This window comes from Polyodon spathula, chromosome 7 (genome assembly GCF_017654505.1).
Source record: "Polyodon spathula isolate WHYD16114869_AA chromosome 7, ASM1765450v1, whole genome shotgun sequence".
In the NCBI taxonomy this organism is placed as follows: Eukaryota; Metazoa; Chordata; class Actinopteri; order Acipenseriformes; family Polyodontidae; genus Polyodon; species Polyodon spathula.
In genome coordinates this window covers 52,355,550-52,375,628 of record NC_054540.1, presented here as the reverse complement: position 1 = coordinate 52,375,628, position 20,079 = coordinate 52,355,550, and the positions used below count along the sequence as shown (strand labels likewise).

Below are 20,079 nucleotides of genomic sequence, written 5' to 3'. Positions count from 1 at the left end.
AGCTCAGAGAAAGGAGAGAATTTTTAAATTTTGCAGCTTTGTTAAGAAACCACAAAACACGTTTCATCGCTTAGAAGGTGACAAGTTTGTATCCTGTCTAAATTCTGGTAAATATACAATGGCTGACAAAATTATTATTTTGCCCTAAGTTTTATTATCTATAATTACATAAACATGTAACAGTTAAATACTTGTGACAGCTTTCTGCATTAATTATTACTACCTTGTGCCTGCAGTATACTACACTTTTATTGGCCATTTCTAACCCTCCACTATCTAAATTATGATCAACAAATGTAGAAAATATGATTTGTGGCCTTCGCCATCACATGCTGATCACACAGCAGTTTAAGAAGCATAATGAAAATCTTTTTATTTATTTATTTGTTTATTTATTTATTAGCATTTTTTTGTCATTTTGATCCAGTAAGGCTGTAATATTTTAAAGTTCTCTTCCATCTGACATCTCATTTGCCAGCATGATACAGTGGTGGTGAAAGGCTAACTAACTGTGCTAATTATGTATTTGGAGATGTTCTCTCAACTAGCACCCTGGCAACCTGAGCCCCTTTACCTGGAGTGCAGAGACAGGTTGCTATGTTATTTAGCAATGACCTGGACCTGCTTCATCAGTGAGCAACCCAACACATATACTGGGAGTTTGGAAACGATCTGGACCTAATCCATCGCCAGTGGTTGGTGTGTGGGGCATGGTGGTGTTGGGGCTTAGGGATGAACTGGACTTGTGATGTACTGTAGTTGTTGGTGGCTAAAATGACTAATCTTGATATATGTATGTGTGTGTGTGCATGTGTTGTCATGGGTGTAGTATTCACTTACTCCAGCTCCTAACCACAAAGTGTGTTGTTTGGAGAAAATTACCTTATTTACTTTGTATATTGCTGTCAGTCTAGATTCTGATGTAGGCAGTAATGGCTGCCTATTTGTTTTGTTAATTGCAGGTTTGACAACCACATATATAACAAATACAATGCCCTCATAAAGTATTGGGACAGGGATATCTAATCTGTTATTTTTGCTATACAGTCAAGGAATTTGTATTTGTGATCATGAGATTAATGTGAATAATAAGTACAATAATATATGTTTTATTTTTGGGTAATTCCATGCATGCATTTGATCATATTAAAACAAAAACCTACTTTGTGTTCAACTCACTTATTTCAAGTGACCGTAAGTATTGGGACACATTCACTTTAATTAACTTTCAGGGTGTAAAAGTCAATATTTGGCAGCATATCCCTTTGAGGCAATAACTGCATGAAGTCTGCGACCCATAGAGCTCACCAAACTCTATGTGTAATCATTTGAGATGCTTTGCCAAGACTTTGATGCAGCTATTTTGAGTTCTTTTCTATTGTTGGGTTGTTCTGACTTTAATTTTTTCTTCTGCATGTAAAATGCATGCTCAATTGAATTCAAATCTGGCGATTGACTTGACCAGTCTAAGATTTTTCACTTTTTTCTCCTGATGGACTCCATGGTTTCGTTAGCCGTATGTTTTGGGCCATTGTCATGCTGCATGGTGAAGCACATCGCAATAAGTATGGAAGCATTTTCTTCTACATAAGCAAACAAAATGTTTCTGTAAACTTCTGAATTCTGCTGCTGCCATCAGCAGTTGCATCATCAATAAAGACGAGTGAGCCAGTTCCAGAGGCAGCCATGCATGCCCATGCCATGACACTACCTCCTCCATGCTTCACATATGAGGTGATGTTCTTTGGAGCATCTGCAGTTCCTTTCCTTCTCCGCACTTTAACCTTTCCGTCACTTTGGTAAAGGTTTATCTTGGTTCATCTGTCCATAAAACTTTGTTCCAAAAACTCTCCTGGCTCATCTTTGTATTTTCGAACAAATTGTAATATGGCTTTTCTGTTCTTGGTGCTGATAAGAGGTTTACATCTTGCGGTGTAGCCTTTGTACTTCTGCTGTCTCAGTCTTCTGCGAACTGTTGATTTTGATACCTTCACCCCTGCACTCTGGAGGTTATTGGTGATTTCACTGACAGCTCTGATAATTTTTCTGTCATCAACTGCAGATGTTGTATTTGGCCGACCCAGTCTTTGGCTGATTGATAATTATACCTGTGGTTTCTTTCTTCTTCACTATATTCCAAATTATTGATTTTGGTATGCCCAATTTCTATGCTATGGTTCTGATTGAGTTTTTCTTTTCTTTCAGCTTCAAAATTGCCTGCTTTTCTTTAACAGGAAGTTCTTTGGTTTTCATACTGATTTTCGACTACGGACTCCAAACACTGATGTCAAAGTGAGACAGGTTGATAGGATATTCACAGCTCTTTTATGAGTGCCAAATTGCCCAACAGCAAACATCTGACCAACAAAAGACATCTGTCAGCCAATTATCCCAATACTTTTGCTACTTCAAAATAAAGAGGTTCAACATTATCAATTTGTTTAATTAGTTCACTAGTTAATTAATTCACTAGTTAGTAGAACTGAATTGACTTTATTAAAAATAAAACACTTAGAAGTTGTACTTATCAGTCATGTATTTTTTTTTTTAGGAGAAATTATTATTATTGGCGTTCATAGTGAAAATCCCAGTTTAGACTTCACTGTCCCAATACTTTTGGAAGGCACTGTAGCTATGGAAGGTTTTGGCAACCCTGTACAACATTTCCAATCATTTTTAATACTAAAACTTAAAAAAAAAAGGAAAATGCTGGAGAGCTTGATTTTACTTCAATTTACTAGCCTGAAAAACACAAAGCATGACCAGTCACTTTCACCACTGTGGAACAATAGTTGAAAGACTAGTCAGACTATTATTCAGTCATGTCATACTGCTGGGACAGGAAGTGCCCATGTTCTTGAGTGAAAGATTCCGCTTTCTATAATGAGAGTTCCTACAGGGGACAGGCATATGGCAAAGTTATTGACATGGGGCAGTTAGTCACACTTCTGCAGCTCTAATTGAATTACCGTTGACAGTGCACAGCAGGCTTAGTGGGTGATCTGTTTAAGACCAGCTGAACCCAAAAGGGGTGAATGTGTTTATGTGTATGTGTGTGAGGAGGTGCTCCCTGAAATCAATTAACGTCTTGCATGGGATGAGGCCACCATATGTACATCCCATAAGACAGAGAAAGGGAGGGTGGAATGACAGCAGCACATGGGAAAGGCAGCCAGAGTGAAACCCATCCTCGTCTGCCTGACCCAGGCCAGCACATAAAAGTAGGTGCAGGGCATCAGTGGAGCTGTGAGAGAACGGGAGCAGTAAATCATTCATGGAGTGCCTCTTTATTTATTTTGGATATTCCTTTGTTAACTCTCTTAAGTTAAGAAAGCCGTCCGGAGTTCCACAAACGTTCTCAATAAGAATCTTTGTAAACGTCATGTCTGTAGCCCGTAGTGAAGAAAAAACCTGTCGCAAACAGAAAGTTTCATTCACAAAAGTAGGAGTGTGCAGATACCTGGATTTTCTTGGCAGTTCCCTTTAACATGTTTTTTGTTGGCAGATATTAAATAAAACAGAATAGAACCTGTGAAGTGTGTTATACAACAGGAAAAGGTGCCTCACTCTCATTTACCATCATCCACACAACTGAGTGCCAATCAAGGACAATCAAATCCTGTTTTCTCTGAGTGTGACAATGGGATAGAACACCTCAGGGTCTGGTTTGCCAGTTGATCATTTTCCCTGAGAATAAACAAGTCAGGTTTGTTGTTTCTGACCCAGGAGTGTTTCTTCACAATTATAAACCTTGCACAGCAATTCTTTTCACTTACTGCAAAATAGAAACATATGATGAAACGTTCACCTAAAAGGTTCAAACTTTTTATGAATTAATTTTTAATTAGTTGTTATGAGACATAACCTTGTGACATAATCTATTAAACCTCAAGCTAGCCTATGCCCTGTGATGTGCATTCAACACTTCTATCTAAAGAACTTCCGCTTTGACTGGTTTAAGAGCTTATCGCTCAGACTGAAGTAGCTACTAGTGCGGTATACATTGGAGAAGGTTTTTTTTTTCCTTCTTGACATTACTCAGGAGTTTATTAAGAGACGTAACCTTGCCCAAGACTACAATTCCAGAACACAAAAATCCCTATGCTAGCCAGCAAGCACATTGTGGGTCTCAGCCCCCTTCACTCCCCTCTGCTGAAAGGTGCGTTGAGAGCGAGGCCTGTGGAAGAGATCAGAGCCCTGAGTAAGTACCAGCAGTGCAGGGATAGCCTTTGCTACCTGTTGATTGACAATCAGGGCTAGAATGTGGAAAGCATTTGCTGGTCTTTGTTCAATCCCAGAGACTTGCTGACAGCTTATTCTACAGTTCACTTCCCTTTCACACCCACAGAATTAATTTGCTGGAAAGTTGGGAGGTGTTAAGTGAACTTAATCTGCTGGAAAATAAAACATTGAAGCCCCAGTGGGACCTGCAGCTTCGAGGGGGCTGATAAGAGGGGACACAGGGTGAGAAAGAGGGGGCATATCTATCTATCTATCTATCTATCTATCTATCTATCTATCTATCTATCTGTCTATCCTGATTTACCTGTATGCACATCTGTTTGTCTGTCACTGTTTAGACCCCCCCCCCCCCCTCCCATTTTTTCTTTATATAAATTTAAATTAAATTGCCCATTTGTCCTTAAATTCCCATACCACTGGATTGTCTGTAGGGCATTATTCAGATGTAATGCTGATGAAAGAAATCTTGTGCAAAATTGTGAGTTCCCAGTGGCAGCTGTACAACAACCTGAAATAATCTGAAGAAAAAGGTCGACCTTTACATACTAGCTTACATGCTGACGACTGATTGTTTGATTATTACAATGAATATTTCCTCCAAAGCATAACTTACCCGGCTATGCACACAATGTTTATTTATTTATTATGTAATCATTGTATTGTATTGTATTGAAGTTGGGTTGTTGCTTTAGACAATCGAATGATCATTTTCTGCATGAAAAAGGGAAGTGTGAAAAAAAATATATGTGCAATTCCACATGCTAATAGCTTTATAGATATCTGAAAGTTTGCAGATGGTCCCAAAAATTCAAATATAATGAGCAGGGTCTTTAAAACCCAAGTTATTTGAGGTTTACACACAGAACTCTGGCTGCTTCACTCACAGCAGAGGGCCATTTATTACATCACCACGGCTGTACTGAATGAACCGAAGGATGTTTTAATTTCCCCAAGCAGAGAAACTCAGCCTACATAAATAAAGGCACACTTAGGCTGTGCGGCTGTACTTGATACAGCTGCACGGCTCCAGGCCACATGTTCTGGCAGTTTCCTATCGGGTTACTTGAGCCGTTTGCCCTCAAAGCCTGTAATTCAATGCAGGCTCCAGAGGAGTCCAGTCACAGGACACAGCTCTGCCAAACTGCCACTTAACCTTTCAGGCCGTTCATTTGTTCGCAGATTTTCCGCGGACCTAGGGGCTGTTCAATGGACTAGACAGGCCCATGTGGAGTCAATAAGACTTCCAGCTCTGACATTAAACTGAGCCAGATTTTAATAATTTTTAATAGGATTTACCTAGATTTTAATTTCTAAATCTCAAGTACTGGTATTTTCTACCTTCATTTTTGTTGTAAAAACAAATCAGCAATAACTATTAGGCTAACCTCTGTTCTCAATATATTGCTTTAAAATCTTTTTTTTTTGCTGTTTTTTTCTTCCTGTTTTTTTATTTTGCTTTCCCAAGCAGCAGCAGAGTATGCAGATTTAGTATGCCAAATATATTTACCCTATGTTTTATCCCATTTAGAATGTCCAATTACATTCCATCACTTATGTCCTAGCCAATTGTGCCTCCCGAATCTATGGACCCGGCAGACCAATGCACGCTCCCAGTGGAATCCCCTGTGGAGACCACACTTCGCAGAGTCAGGAAAGTCCCGTGGCTGTATGACTCACCCTGCACACTATGCTGTCGAGCCTTTACCAGGTGAGCCACGCAGGCTTGCAGATGGCAATCATACAAGATAACATCCCAGTATTAGGGTGGAGATTTGAAGTTTGTGTGCCTATAGAGAATGCCAACAAGAGAATGCAAACAAGTTTGTTTGTAACGAAGTAGCTTGTCATCATTCTTGTTTATGCCTGTGTTCTGTGTTTTTACAAAGGCCTACAACAACAACAAACACCACAACTTTGGTCAACTGAGGGTTGTCAACAAAGGCCATTATGTTCACCAGCTAAACAGAAGGACAAGGTTTATATTTTACAAAATAAAGAGCTTTAGTAGCAGAATAAATCTGCACCATGGGCTGAACAGAACTGGGTCCAAATAATCTGTAAAACTGCACTGCCTTTCACATTACCAGCCTGGTATAATTCAATTTTACTGGCAGCTGTTTTTACTTTAAATTTACACAGTTCAGTCACATGCTATAAGCTGACTCAATAACTAACCTTTTTTATTGAGTTTGCAGAAAAAATACAGCCCATGTAAACCTTGCATCTGACTTATCAGGTACAAACAAAGGCGACTGAAAGGATTATCAGTAGGTTCAGTGTGGAGAATGGAACCAGGCATGGCAGAACACTATCATTTTCCATTTAGTTCCAAAGTTACCATAAACATACAATTATAATCCCAGTGTATAACTTTGAAATGTGTGTTTATTATTATTGCTAAAGTGAAAGAGAACCCCTGAGCTCAGTCAGTTCCACTGCAGGTTTCAGAGCTGCAGCCGGTGGGGTTCTGCCTGTAACTCAGCCATTAAGTCCCCAGGTTTGTGTTTTCAGCCCTGGGCCATGCAGCACATCTGTGGATCAATCCTCATGCAATGCGCCAGGACAACGGGCCTGCTGTGTGTACACCAGCGTATTTTCCTCAGCTGCCAAGTGATTGGCATATGTCTACTGCTAAACGCTGGCATCCCCTTTCAAACTAAATAGCACATCTCAGAGGGTCAGTTGCGACTGAGACCAGAAGAGTGGACCTTTGTTTATTTGGATTTCAATAATCGTTTTACTGCTAAACGTCTTCAGAAACAGCAGCCTTTTATGAAAAGCAACTGTGAGGGCAGACACTCACAGAAATGTTTAAATTCCAATATCATTATTATAGCAGCGTATCTCCTTTGCAATGCCATTAGCAGATCACTAAATTACCAACAATGGCAACACAAATGATATGGAACAAATGTGCAGTAGGCCTAGTAGGATACATTAGCACATAATGTATAGGTCACCAGTCTGCATTAGTATGACAAAACATGAAAATGTGTTATATCACTACTCTGGTAGTAGCTGCCCCTGGTGCTGCCATTGATCCTAACTATTGACAAACTTTAAATTGTGGGCTGAAATCTGCACTTTAGTTGGTTCCTGTCACCAGCTTTTTCCCCTAGAGTACTGTAGGTTATTTTACTAGCGACACCTGGTGGATGGAGGGATTGGTGTCAGACCTTTATGATTGTTCTCCCAGCTATCAGAATGCATTTACAAAATGAGCCACTCTGTGTTTCAAACCAGCACAGAGAAAACAAATATATATAAATTAATCTTTCTTCAATCATTGTTGTTGTTTATTATTGTTGTGTAACATTAATCCTGGCCTAAGTGTTTCCATTTAATGATATGTTACATATAAGGCAGCAAAAGTGACGAAAACAATACATTATTAGATGAACACATGCAAGTTTGTTCAATGTAACCTGAGTAATTTTTTTATATGAATGAATTCAGATTGCATAGTTATTGTTTTTTTTTCTTATTGGCCTGCCGATAATAAAACATTGTATATTTGTGTGTGTGTGTGTGTGTGTGTGTGTGTGTGTGTGTGTGTGTGTGTGTGTGTGTGTGTGTGTGTGTGTGTGTTATTTAAACTTTGTGACTGGTAGCATGAATAGTATTTATCTGTATTATAGCTTTCCATTAAAAAAGATGTGCAAAGATCAGCAATTAAATCTAAAATCTGTACTGTCATAATTTAATGAGTTTCCACGTTTCCTTAAAGCAGCTAGCTGGTGTTACTATACAGATACTAGAGTCATTTCATGGTATGTCCACCACCAAGGGTCAACCAAGTTTTTTTGTCCCATGGATGACTGTGTACCTGTGTGGAGAGTCCAGCTCAAGATCACACGGATGATCACAGACTGGACAACAGTAAGTTGCAGCGGGAATAGCCTTCTTTCGTCTATGCTTTTCCATGAGGTCAGCAATTCTCTTCTCCTCAAACTCAGCCAGACCATGATGGCATAGGAGACACCAATTAAGTGTATTTAAAAGTCCTCAAAGTTGTGGTCTATACTGCACTTTTCCAATGTTGCTTTCAATGAGTCTTTGCAACGCTTGTTGCCTTCGGACAACTGGCCAAAAAAGATCTGGTTGGGAATTCAATCTGGCATGTAGATGACATGGCTAGAATAGCACAGCTGTGCCCTCATCAGGTAAGCCTCTGCACATCTCATGCCACACCTGGTAAGCACTTCTGTGTTCAGGATTTTATCCTGCCACTTGAAGCAAAATCCACCCAACTTAATCTTACATTTCTTTAGATACCTAGATAATATCAAGGATTATGTACACACAAGCAAAATAATAATAATAATAATAATAATAATAATAATAATAATAATAATAATAATAATAATAGTTGCTCGTTGTAAATGCATATGTGTTAATTGCAATTTACTTTCAATCTTCGTCTCTTTTGGCACATGAATTACCAGGGTTTAAAATTAAGCACGTGGAGAGTCTGTAATAAAAACCATACACGCACTGAGTGAGAAATAGCGTGCGTCACCGAAACAGGAAACGAAATTACCAGTTTAATGCGCGCCGGCCCCTTTCAAGAAAGCGCTTCAGAAACACACAAAAACGACAGGTGGATCTAACTTGAGTAGAAGCGGAGTCACAAGGGGGAGCGGGAGAATAAAATTGATTAGACACGTGCATATTGTTGACACGTGATTATCAGAGCACAACCAATTACTTTTGAATTGATTTTATATACTTTTGACAATTAACTGGTTTTGTGCAGGAACATGTCACTGTTTGTAAACTCCAGCCTGCAGGCATTTCTAAACCTTCAGAATGAATTGCAAAAAAAAAAAAGTGGACAAAAATCTGCACCTGCTTGAAAAATGTCCTTCCAATCTTCAACAGAATGCTCGCGATGTTGGGCCATTATGTTCTTTCCTGCTATTTACTGTAATGAATGGCTGTTATTGGGATGACGTGCGTCTATCGCAAGAGTGAGAGAAACTCGCCTCGAGGGAGAAGTCTGCAGGCGTTTTGTACTCGCAAGGAAATATTTATTTTTAAAGGTTAGCAAGATCAGGCTGTAGCGAGGTAATTATATTGGGCGATGTATGCGGGCCCAAAGAAAACCATACCAATGCGATCATTATAACACTTCTCAGCCAAACCAGTGAATAGTAAATGCACATTGTGGTAGAATGTTACTCTTATATATAATTTACCAGTTTCTTCTTGAATTGTGCGACGCTGAAACATAACTTAGTAACTTAATCATGCTGGATGGGAGCCGTACTTCAAAAAAATGTAATAGGAATGCTTTACGTGAGGTCTTATTCTTTTCAAAGCATTTCATTTCTTTTAACATTAAGGGTACACTTCAATTTTTTTTTTTTTTTTAAAACCTTTTCAAAAACATGTAAAAAATTTGAAACATAAAGAAACAATCATGCGTGCCCTATTCTTTCAAACAGTCTTTATTAAAACACGATGCGTGCGGTTGGCAGGCGCACAGCTCTAGCTTGAAGTCTGGCTTGCACTCTGTTCACAAAGACCGTGTTTGTTTATCTGTTGATGTAACTTATCGTCTCAGAACTTTGCGTCAATCACCGGGTTCACTAATTCTACTAATACATAACATCCCTGTTTCAAAGATTCCACTGAGAAGCTTTAAACACATAAGTTTGATATGTCTACCCCTTTAACTAATCCAAAGCTAACAAATTGCATAACTTTCTATGAAATATAAATACCTAACCGGCACAGCTACCCACTGGAGCCAAGCATAAAAATACCGTTGATTGCTGTTTGGACAAAATAATGCACAATTTTGACAGCACAAGGCAAACATATTTTCAAATGCAAGTAACAGCCAAACTTTTATAGTTAATCAAAAAATATTTCCTGAGAATGTATTTGTCCAGCCAACCACAGTGCCCTATCACGCAGTACAGAGTTTAGACTCAGTTAAAACTAACGATTGTGATCAGTTTTGAATACAAAGACACTCATTTGGTGATTGTGGAATCATATTGTAATGTACCTGTTCCTGGACCCAAGTAGCTGCTACACATAGTCTGTCAATAAAAGAAAACAAATGATTGTTAGGTGCTGCATGCAGTCAAACACCCTTATGTACAGTACTGTGTCTACAGTATTGTTTATACAGTAATTCACATGTGAATAGTGCGCACAGCACTAGATCAAACAATTTGTGAGTCTGCGCCCCACTAGGCTAGCTTCCAGTGTCTGCTTAGTGTTTTCGCTAAGTGCCCCATAAGGGGGTGAGAGCTGCAGGTCTCTGTTTAGTGTTTTAAGCGAATCTCATATTCTGTTACAGAACTGTGTGAAGTATGTTTCCTCTGGTTTGTTATACCACTAACATGCTGTCTCAGATTAAGAAGAAATGTACACAATGTCTCATTGAAGTGTGCAGACATTGACCTTGCACATATAAAACGCAAGTAACACTCAAAATGGTTATTCTTTTTTTACATTCATTTGTTGAACTCCCCCAGTTTGTCTTCGTGTCAGTGTGGGAATGGTATACCCTAATGAATGTTTTCAGAAGAACTCTTTCTATGAAGTGAGGGTTTCTAAAGTGGTGCCAGAGTTCCTTCCAAAACCAAAGCTTATTACAGTGTCCCTGTCTTCAGTCTTTTCACACCTTTGCTCCAAGGATACTCCTGTTCAATTATAATAATCTTTATATAGCATGTTTCGTAGTGGACTGCCGTCACAAAGCACTTTACAAGATACGAGACTAGGGTGTGTGAGCTATGCATCAGCTTACAGTCACTTGCAAGAACATCTCACCCAAAAGACAGAGCACAAGGAGGTTAAGTGACTTGCTTGTGGTCACATAACGAGTCAGTGGCTGAGCTAAGATTTGAACCAGGTACCTCCTGGTTAGAGGCTTGTTTCTTTAACCACTGAACCACACAGCCTCTTAACTTAGGAAGCACTCATTTTTTGTTAACCATTATCTATAAAAGGTGTTGACACTTGTATTTTTTACAGTGCACCATTTTCTTTTCACATTGCATATTTATCCAGTGTTTTTGTCCATAAGCACTGTACATAGTACACATGAATGCAGTAATGTTTTAAACATCACTCTGAAGGTCCATCTTTTAAAGAAATGCATTTTCAGAGAGGAATAATCAAATGGGATCTATATAAAGTAGTGAGACACAGGTTACTTTCTAGAAGGAACAATTAAAGCATTGGTGTTCTGAGTAGTTTCTTAAGAGAGTTACATTTGTTGCATTGGCTATTGCACCTGCTTTAAAATCCTTGTTAATTCCAACCATAGGATATTAAATGTGCACTAACCTGCTGCGCTCTCCCGCATTCTACCTTAAAAAAAAAAAAAATTCCTTTGATGAGAGTAAAAGAACAAATAACATGGATTGCCTGTGTGTTTTGCGGCCCTGAACTTTTAGAAAAGGTTAGACTTATCTGGGACGAAAATATTCCTGGAACCCCATGGATTTCATCCCATTCAGTCCTGGCCACTTTATTGCTCAGTGCTTGGTGTTTCTCCAGCTTGCGGCACTAGGCAGTTGTGTAAATTGCTCCCTAGTCTTTCAGGATCTTTGTAAAGTTCTTGTAAAGCTTACTTCTGGCACACCGGAAAAAGCAATAGTTGAAGCGCTGAGTGGTCTATATTATTATTTTTTCACTTCTGCAGAAACCTGACTCTGCTCCATTCAGAACCCAGTAACAGATATGTGCCATAGAGCAGCTGGCAATTGCCAACAGTAGAACAGGGCACCTTCATAGAGTATGTCTGTAGGTCACACTAAGGTGTCATTTATTCTACTCTTGCAAGTTTGACCGGGCTGGTCCCTTGTTTGGGCTGTACATTATTACAAATATAGGTGTGTGCAAAGAAATTCCAGTTATACACACTCATTAGCATAATATGGAGAAATCTCTAGCATATCTTGGCTGCAAAACATAATTAGGAAACCCCAATTCAAAAGCCTGATAGTGAAATAAGGTAGAAATGTCTTTTAACAGTATAACATGTTTTATCCATGAATATTAATATTTACAGTCCATTTTTTCAGATCAAGTGCATTACAAGATGATTATATAGTCTTTTTTTACATACTTACATACAAGATAAAAATACATAACTTTGACAACTACAAAGCATAGTTTGTAGTTTAAATTTTAAACATAGATATAATTTATATAGTACAGAATTATTAAAAAGTGTGTGGATATGTGAACAGATTCAAATTATTACCCCTAGCCCTGTCCTTAAAAGCACATAATAAAATGTACACAATGTGTATTTTTCCTTTACGTTCAAATAAAAACACCTTATTAACACTTTTTAAATGTCTTTCCACCTGAGCTATAAGTTAGAGCAGCTTGGTATATGAAACGTCCTATTCATCATGACTAATGCATTCCTCTTGTAACACTCTACTCCTGGTGGATGTATACAAAACGCTAGAGCAAATGTTGTCATTGTGTATGGCTAAGTAAGAGTGTATAAGGGGCACCAAGTAGGACCGAGCAGGCAGGTATGTAAAATAGAAGAATTATTTTGAGGTTGTCAATTTATTGCATGGTATATATATATATATATATATATATATATATATATATATATATATATATATATATATATTAATCCCTGTAGTTCCTGGAATACCTCTCAAAGACAGTGGTCGACTGTGGAGTGCCAAGACACCTGAGCAAATCGTTCATCTCTGGAAGAAGCAGAACTGTTCTCGGCAAGTTTAAAATGTCTTGTCATGTCGGCTAGCCTTGATGCCACTGGCAGGTTGTAGCCGTAGAGATTGTAGAGAGAGGGCAGGGGAGCAGGGATGTGCTGGAGAGGCAAGGGAGGGAGAACCAGGTTGCTTGACGGGTGCACCCTGTGTAGATGAGGCTGGTGCGGAGAGCCTGGAGAGCCCTGGAGACACTGCCCCTTACACTCCCCTCCCTTCCCGCTCCGCATTGCTGTGATGCCCAGTGAAGACAGGAAGGGGAAGTCGTTCAGCGCTGGCAACCCTGGGGAGCTGCTGCCATTTAGCCTGTCGTGGCCAGGCAGGCTGAAAGGCCGGGTCCTTACCCTGCTCGTGGGGGAACACATCTTGTAGCAGAGGGGTAGACCCAGGCTGTCTGAGCAGGGCAGCCCGAAAGAGCTGCGAGACAGCAGAAAAGATGGAGGAGAGCAGGAGGGAGAGAGCAGCCCATTCAGAGGGGAAAGGGTCCCACAGCTGGAGGGGGAACTTGAGCTTCCTCCTAGAAGAGAGAAATGTTAGTAATATAACCAAAGTTATCAGTTTCAATAAAAAGTGGTTCCCTAATCATACATTATCAATAAAAGGGACTTCATTGAAATATTTTCTTTTTCTTGCAGTAGTCTTCCTTACCTTGGGTCTCCACATCAAAAGGCTTGAAGTCAAACCTCAGAGGGGACCTCCAGGGATAGGTGTCCAGGATACCATCAAGTACACCCCTGATGAGAGAGAAGAAGAGCAACTTCACTCCAAGTAATAATAATAATAATAATAATAATAATAATAATAATAATAATAATAATAATAATAATAATAAAACTGTTTCCAGTCTTGGCAATCAACATCTAGGCACAAAATACATTGGGATTCTAATACCTGTGAATCAGTTTCTTCAAAGGGAGACAGTAGCATTATGCAATAAAAGGGTTGTTGAAAGCCCTTTTTTAAAAACTTTAGTTGCTACACATTTTAAAGCATTAAAACCCACTGCATCAAAAAGCTAAAAGGTATATTTAAACATAATTTACCTGTTTCTTCCAGGATCTCTGAAACCCTTGGCAAAGGGATTCCTGTCTATTTTTAGTTTAGTGATCTAATTAAAAAAAAATTAAAAAGTACAAATAAGGAGGTATTAGCTTCTGGAACGCAATATAGTACAGTATAGTGTCCATATGTTTTACAAATAACAAAATGCAAGTATAATAAAACTCTATGGGAAGCGCTTGTTTTTATTACTCAGTGGTTGACCATGTGCCTCATCCCAGCTGTACTGTAAACTTGGAATAGAGCCTCCAGCAACAAAATCCTGCGCTGCTTTGAAAAATAAAACGGAAATGCACCCAGCCAGCATACTTTCCTGTCACTTTGTTCTTCACAAGGATGGTTTCTTTATACACATTCTGTGAGTTAATGATCTCACACAAGACTGGTCGCATCGTGTGACACCACCCATATCTCAGCTGTACACCAAGCCGCTGGGTAGCCAGAATGATGATGGGAAACTATATTGGTTGTATCGTTCTAAACCCTGGCTGGGATACAAGTCAACTGAAGCTTGGACACGACGGTGATTAGCAGTCATCAAGAATATCAAAAAGCAGTTAGCTCAAACTCAGCATTAGTGCATGCTGTTGATTTGCCTGGTAGATAATTGGCGGGACTGTAGCTATGAAGCTCATGGAAAGAGCTGGCGGTCTGTGACCAGTAAGGAGGCCAAGTTCATTTTCCTTTAAAGTCAATTTCTTTTCAATCTTCGGAACATAGATGCTCAGGGTTGCTTCTTTTCTCATAGAGCGGTTTATAGTGCTGGCAAGCACCGTTTATATGGCGGGCCCCCCAGTGTTGCAAATCACCGAACTAAAAGTAATATTAATAACATATTACTAACACAGAAAATAAATGTATTTCTTAGCCGTGTAATAAAGCGGAGGTGGGAATGATTTAAAAATATACAATTATACAAATACGACGAACAACACTCAATGACTGAAATGTGTTGACTTTATATTCAGTTTTATACAAAGAGAAAACTATATTGCATGTTATTAATATGAGAAAGAGACGCTGTTGTTTCCATAGCCTACCTGCTGATTTTGGTAGGCGGTGACGGTGGTGAATTCTGTCTCTCTGAAGGAGAATGTCGTCACGCCCTCAGCTGGCAGAGACTGAATCTGGGACAAGTCGAACCTGGGATCGTGCAGGATAACGTGGACCCGCGGAGTATACTTGTGCATGGACTGCAGAATGATCTAAATAAAGGAGAAGACAGTATTAGGCTAAACAAATTATTCTTAATAGTATTATTTACAAAATACTTTTGTGACGCTCTATTTAAATTGTAGGGTAAAGACGTGCAGTCTTGTTAGTCAGTTCCACTTATCTAAGCCGTTTTTGGCGTTGACGGTAGACAGTGATTAATATAACAAAGTACCGTACCATCATATGGCCTACTTATTAAACACGCCTTACATAAATGGAAGGCTATCATTTGAACAGCACCTTCTGATTTCTGTGAACAACTTGACCTTTTGCAGAACACGGTTTTAATGTATTTTATATAAGGATAATACAAATAACAAAGTGTATTTGTATGTCAATATTTTTAGCTTGCAACATTCCCGACTACATTAAGGACGGTCAGTAGAAGTACTCTGTCTGCCGTCGAGCACCTTCAAAACTGTAACTCTAAATATGGCACGGTTCCTTTATAATCACCGTCATACAGTAACATGCAGTATTCATAACTCCAATTATCATAACATTATTTTGTGGCTACAATGTTCCAAAAATACTTCTTTCAAGAATTACATTGTAACTAAGGTTTTAAAATCTATGATCCTACTGATTAGGGCTAACAATGCGTGTTTATTATTAGGGTACTGGTAGTCCCTTCTGCTGAAGATCTTCTGAGTTTCAGTTGTTATACTTTTATTATGCAGCTATCTCAAAGACCCCACTTTAGATGAAACGTTCTGCATATGCAGGCTTCAGTGCACACTACAACACATTTAGCATCTATATTGCGGACAGACAAAAAATTAAGACAGACGAAAGAGAAACTATGAATCGCCTAAATGCCAACTGACTGAACTGTAAGAACTGGATAGCCTATACACGTTTAAACTTCACATGTAACCTAAATTAAATCAAGTTTGAACATTGCAGTGAGCTTGGCAGAGTCGCCAAAGAAATGTAGGCTACTAGGAGTTGTCATTCAAAAAGAATGTCACTGGCGATAGAAACAGGTGGCCCGTGAGCAGGAGTCTCCAGAGAACAGAAAGAGCACAGAGTGCACACCTACATGGCCCTTGTCGTCCATCTCGTTGTTGGTGAGTTTAACCCGGTCGAAGCTGATGACCTGCCTCATCCAAGTCTCCCCAGAGCACGGAGAGTCTGGGTGGATATACAGCCTGGGCGTTACACAGGAGTGGTCGGTGTTGCCCGCTACCATCCACTGCGAACTATGGTACACGTACCTTGTTTGAAAGAGAAGGAATGAGTTAGGAACTAGCATGAGAGGGGAATAATCACTATTATATTTCATCTAACAAAAGTACTCTCGTTGCAGTGCAGGTTTATTTCGTTTAAACGCATTTGCTTTCAAAGACTGTGCAGTTGTTTTTCAATGTGTTTCCTAACTGTTTTCCAAGAACTACACTTATGATTTCATATTTATGTTACCAACACCTAATATTTTTGTATGCCTTAAAAGTATCAAACTATGTGAAGCTCTATTATTTTGCGCACGTTCAATGTTTTTTTTTTTTTTTATCGTTAATTGTCTATCATTTTATGAGTTTTACCCATGAAAAAGGTACAATGTAACATTTGTTTTAAAACCGTCCAATATTTAACGGCATACAAAAAGTTTCCATTTTTTTGTGTGTTTCTGCCAGACAATAATATTTATTTTTCCTTTGTACAATAATTTGTGTCACAAATCCCAACACTTCGCGGCGCCCCAAAATCAACCATAACAAGATCATACACATAAAAAATGTCCTTATCAAAAAGGGATGTTTGTTTGAAAAGAAAAAAAAACACAGCTATGTCTCCACCCTTTTTTGTGCTCCATGCAAAATCTTTTTTTTTTTAATTTAATGTGTATTTTGTATGCATTATATGATGCTTTACACGTGCGACAATATCTGTGGTTAGGCGCGACTCATGTTCAACATCATACACGTTTATTGGGTTTGACATTCAGAGTTATGTGAGCGCTCTTACCTGTATCTTTTGGAATCCACAGGGACAATGTCCATTGCTATGTAATACTGTTTAAAGGGATCCAGTTCCTTCGCCTTCACTCGCACAGAAGGGAACATCCTCCTACAACAAATTCACAAGTCGGTGTCAAATCCTCAAAACTGCACTTAAATAGCATTATGAAATAGTACCATTTCATGTTTGTTTTTAAACCAGGTATTTACCAGGTCTGCTTAAACATTTAACAAGCTATAGTGTCTAAAATTATTATTTTACCGAGGAAACAAAGAAGAGGGAAGATTAATCAAATCTTCTTCCCAATTAGAGGCAAGATTACATTTTAAATGACCATTTGCAAGCGATTTATACTTCAATCATTTTTACAAAAAAGAAAAAACGTATATATATATATATATATATATATATATATATATATATATATATATATATATATATATATATATATATATAATATATTTTTGAGGAATAAATTCAAGTAAATCAAAAAAAAAAAAAAACAGAGAGAAGCTTTTACGCAAGTCGCTCTAGTGCTAATAAAACCTCTTTAATGGTCCTGACCTCCCGGCTTTCGTAATGATCATCTCTGTTCCAATCTCGTGAAATCTCTTCCACAGGTCCGAGCCCTGTAATCCTACTTGAATATCGTTCTCAGAACCAGACTTTTCAACCCCGGGGGATTTCCGAATTAAAGAGTCCAGTTTACTTCGTTTTCCTGTTCAATTTAATAAAAGGGGGATACAATCTATTACTGTGATGTTACACCTGTAGCTTCTAATATAAACATAGTCGCAATCTTTAAAACTTGGCATGTTTAAGCTATTGTACATCTATATTATGCAACAATATTTTCTTCAAAGCTCGACGTTTTCAATTAGCATGCTAAACTTGTTGCTGCATTTTTTTTAAAAACTTTGTTTCAGTGTTACTTTATGTTTCCTAACCCTAATGTATAACTAACAGGCTACAGTATATTATAATGTAACAAAGCTTAGAATACATCTGCAATGTCAAAGTGTGTGTGTGTGTGTGTGTGTGTGTGTGTGTGTATTATAATGATGTAGAATGCAACCTGGACTAATCTTTACAAAAAAAAAAGTTTACGGAAAGTCGCAGGTGCCGCAAGCTAGTTTAAAATGTAAGTATATTGCATTTTTATTTTATTTGTATCTAGGCTTCGCTGTTCTCTGAAAACGTTTTAAATGGTATTTCGTGCACAATCCCAAATTACTAACCAAGTTCATCTGCTTCAATCTTTGCACATGGAACATTTTCTTCTTCCTGCTCCAAAGTATCGTTAGTACGTTTTTCCTCTTTACAATCCTCAATTTTCCTCTTTGATGGGTTCCCGACCAAGACTTCCACTGAGAAAGCGTGAGCCCGGGAGCTCAAAGCCATCCTCGGGTCCAGGGTCCTTATACTAGAGCACGACAAACCAGCCCGATCCTGAAAATCATGTACGAAATCTCCGTGCGCACAGCCCCTGCTTCCCCGCTTCACTGCCTTCCCAAGGAAAGACCTGCAGGTCTTCTGTGAAGTCCTTTACAATGTACAAGGCACCCCTTCGCAGGAAGCAGTTTTAAATCTCTGATCCATTTTCCTAAAAAAGAAGAGACCTGCCCTCAGTGTCAATCGGGAGATCCCTAATTGGGAAATGCGAGGGGTTGTGAGAGATACTGTTGCAGGGAAGGACTCCCCCCACGGATCAGACAGTCTCCTGTGTTTATTTTGGAAAGAAGAAACTTTACTGACACTTGACAAGGCTCGAGACACAAAAGCAACGGAGAAAAAAGTGAAGGAAAATATATCGCAACGAATCACGCAACAGACTTTTAACAAGTAGCGAAATTCCATTACTTCCCCGATTACGTGATGCATGAATGTAATGATTCTCAATTGTTTTATTTTATATGCAGTAGACGTCACCGGAATGAAATAAAACGAAGTATTTGATGTGTTTACAAAATTAAAAGAACGTATTTGGCAATTACATTATATGAGTTTGTATTCTGTAAACACATGTTAAATTAACTTTTAAAGCAAATTGCGTTTGTCTTATATAATTTTTTTTTCTTTCATAAATTGTATTAATGTAGTGAATGTATATTTCTCCTTGTTTAAGAATATAATTTATATGACAGGAATATTAAACATAAACTACAAATATAAACCAACACATTTAAAGAAAACAAGTATATAAAAAACGCAATTTGCTCTTTACAACAATACACCCTATTATTGTTTACAAACCACTGATAACAGAAGCCCAATTGCATTATTTATTTTTTTTCCCGCTTCTCCCAAAATACATAGCCAACAATACATTTTATTAGAAACGTATGGGGTACAGAACATAGATCATTTGGGAGTATGGAGTATGTTTACTGAAAAAAGGGATTTAACCACAGGATTTCATAGTTAGAATATACCGTTGTTTTAATTTGTTATTTAGCTTGTCCATTTAGTGTGAAAGCAATAATGTATTTTCTTACTTGGCCCACAGTCGCTTAGATGTGGGGTTTTGTGTACACAGCCCTTAAATAACGACCCATTTGCAACAGAAGATAAATTATTTTGTGCATACTAATAGAGCATTACAGTAATGAACTTTCATTGGATACAGATGTTAATGGTCTAATCTTCATATTACCCAAAAGCGTAAAGTTTTAATAGTCTCTTGGTATAGGACTATGCCTAAACAAACAAACAAATACCAGACGTAAAATAACTAACTCAAAGAACTTGCATTTATAACCATAAATAATTTTTCTATAATTACTTAAAAAAAAAAAAAAAAATATTACTGCTTGAGAAGGTCGCTTTCTATATAGCAGATCATTTGAACGGTTGTTTTCTGATGTTATTGTGTGAATCT

General features: G+C 38.3%; 1 protein-coding gene across 1 annotated transcript; it reads right to left on the bottom strand.

The window, feature by feature from the left end:
- Positions 1 to 12,872: 12,872 nt before the first annotated feature.
- On the bottom strand, positions 12,873 to 18,727 carry LOC121317910 (T-box transcription factor TBX22-like). The gene is made up of 8 exons (XM_041254005.1): positions 18,440 to 18,727; positions 17,766 to 17,919; positions 17,208 to 17,309; positions 16,282 to 16,456; positions 15,065 to 15,229; positions 14,009 to 14,073; positions 13,614 to 13,699; positions 12,873 to 13,482 (listed from the first exon to the last, which is right to left on the bottom strand). The coding sequence occupies exons 1-8, from the start codon at positions 18,600 to 18,602 to the stop codon at positions 12,890 to 12,892; spliced, it is 1,503 nt and encodes a 500-aa protein (XP_041109939.1). The 5' UTR covers positions 18,603 to 18,727; the 3' UTR covers positions 12,873 to 12,889.
- Between the last annotated feature and the right edge of the window lie 1,352 nt (positions 18,728 to 20,079).

What these genes read in the sequence shown, in the direction of transcription:
- LOC121317910 (XM_041254005.1), bottom strand. Translation starts at nt 18,602, where the DNA reads ATGGCTTTGAGCTCCCGGGCTCACGCTTTCTCAGTGGAAGTCTTGGTC. An exon ending in ATCATTACGAAAGCCGGGAG is followed by an intron (nt 17,310 to 17,765) that starts GTCAGGACCATT and finishes AATTTGTTGTAG; the next exon opens with GAGGATGTTCCCTTCTGTGC. An exon ending in TTTTGATGTGGAGACCCAAG is followed by an intron (nt 13,483 to 13,613) that starts GTAAGGAAGACT and finishes TCTCTCTTCTAG; the next exon opens with GAGGAAGCTCAAGTTCCCCC.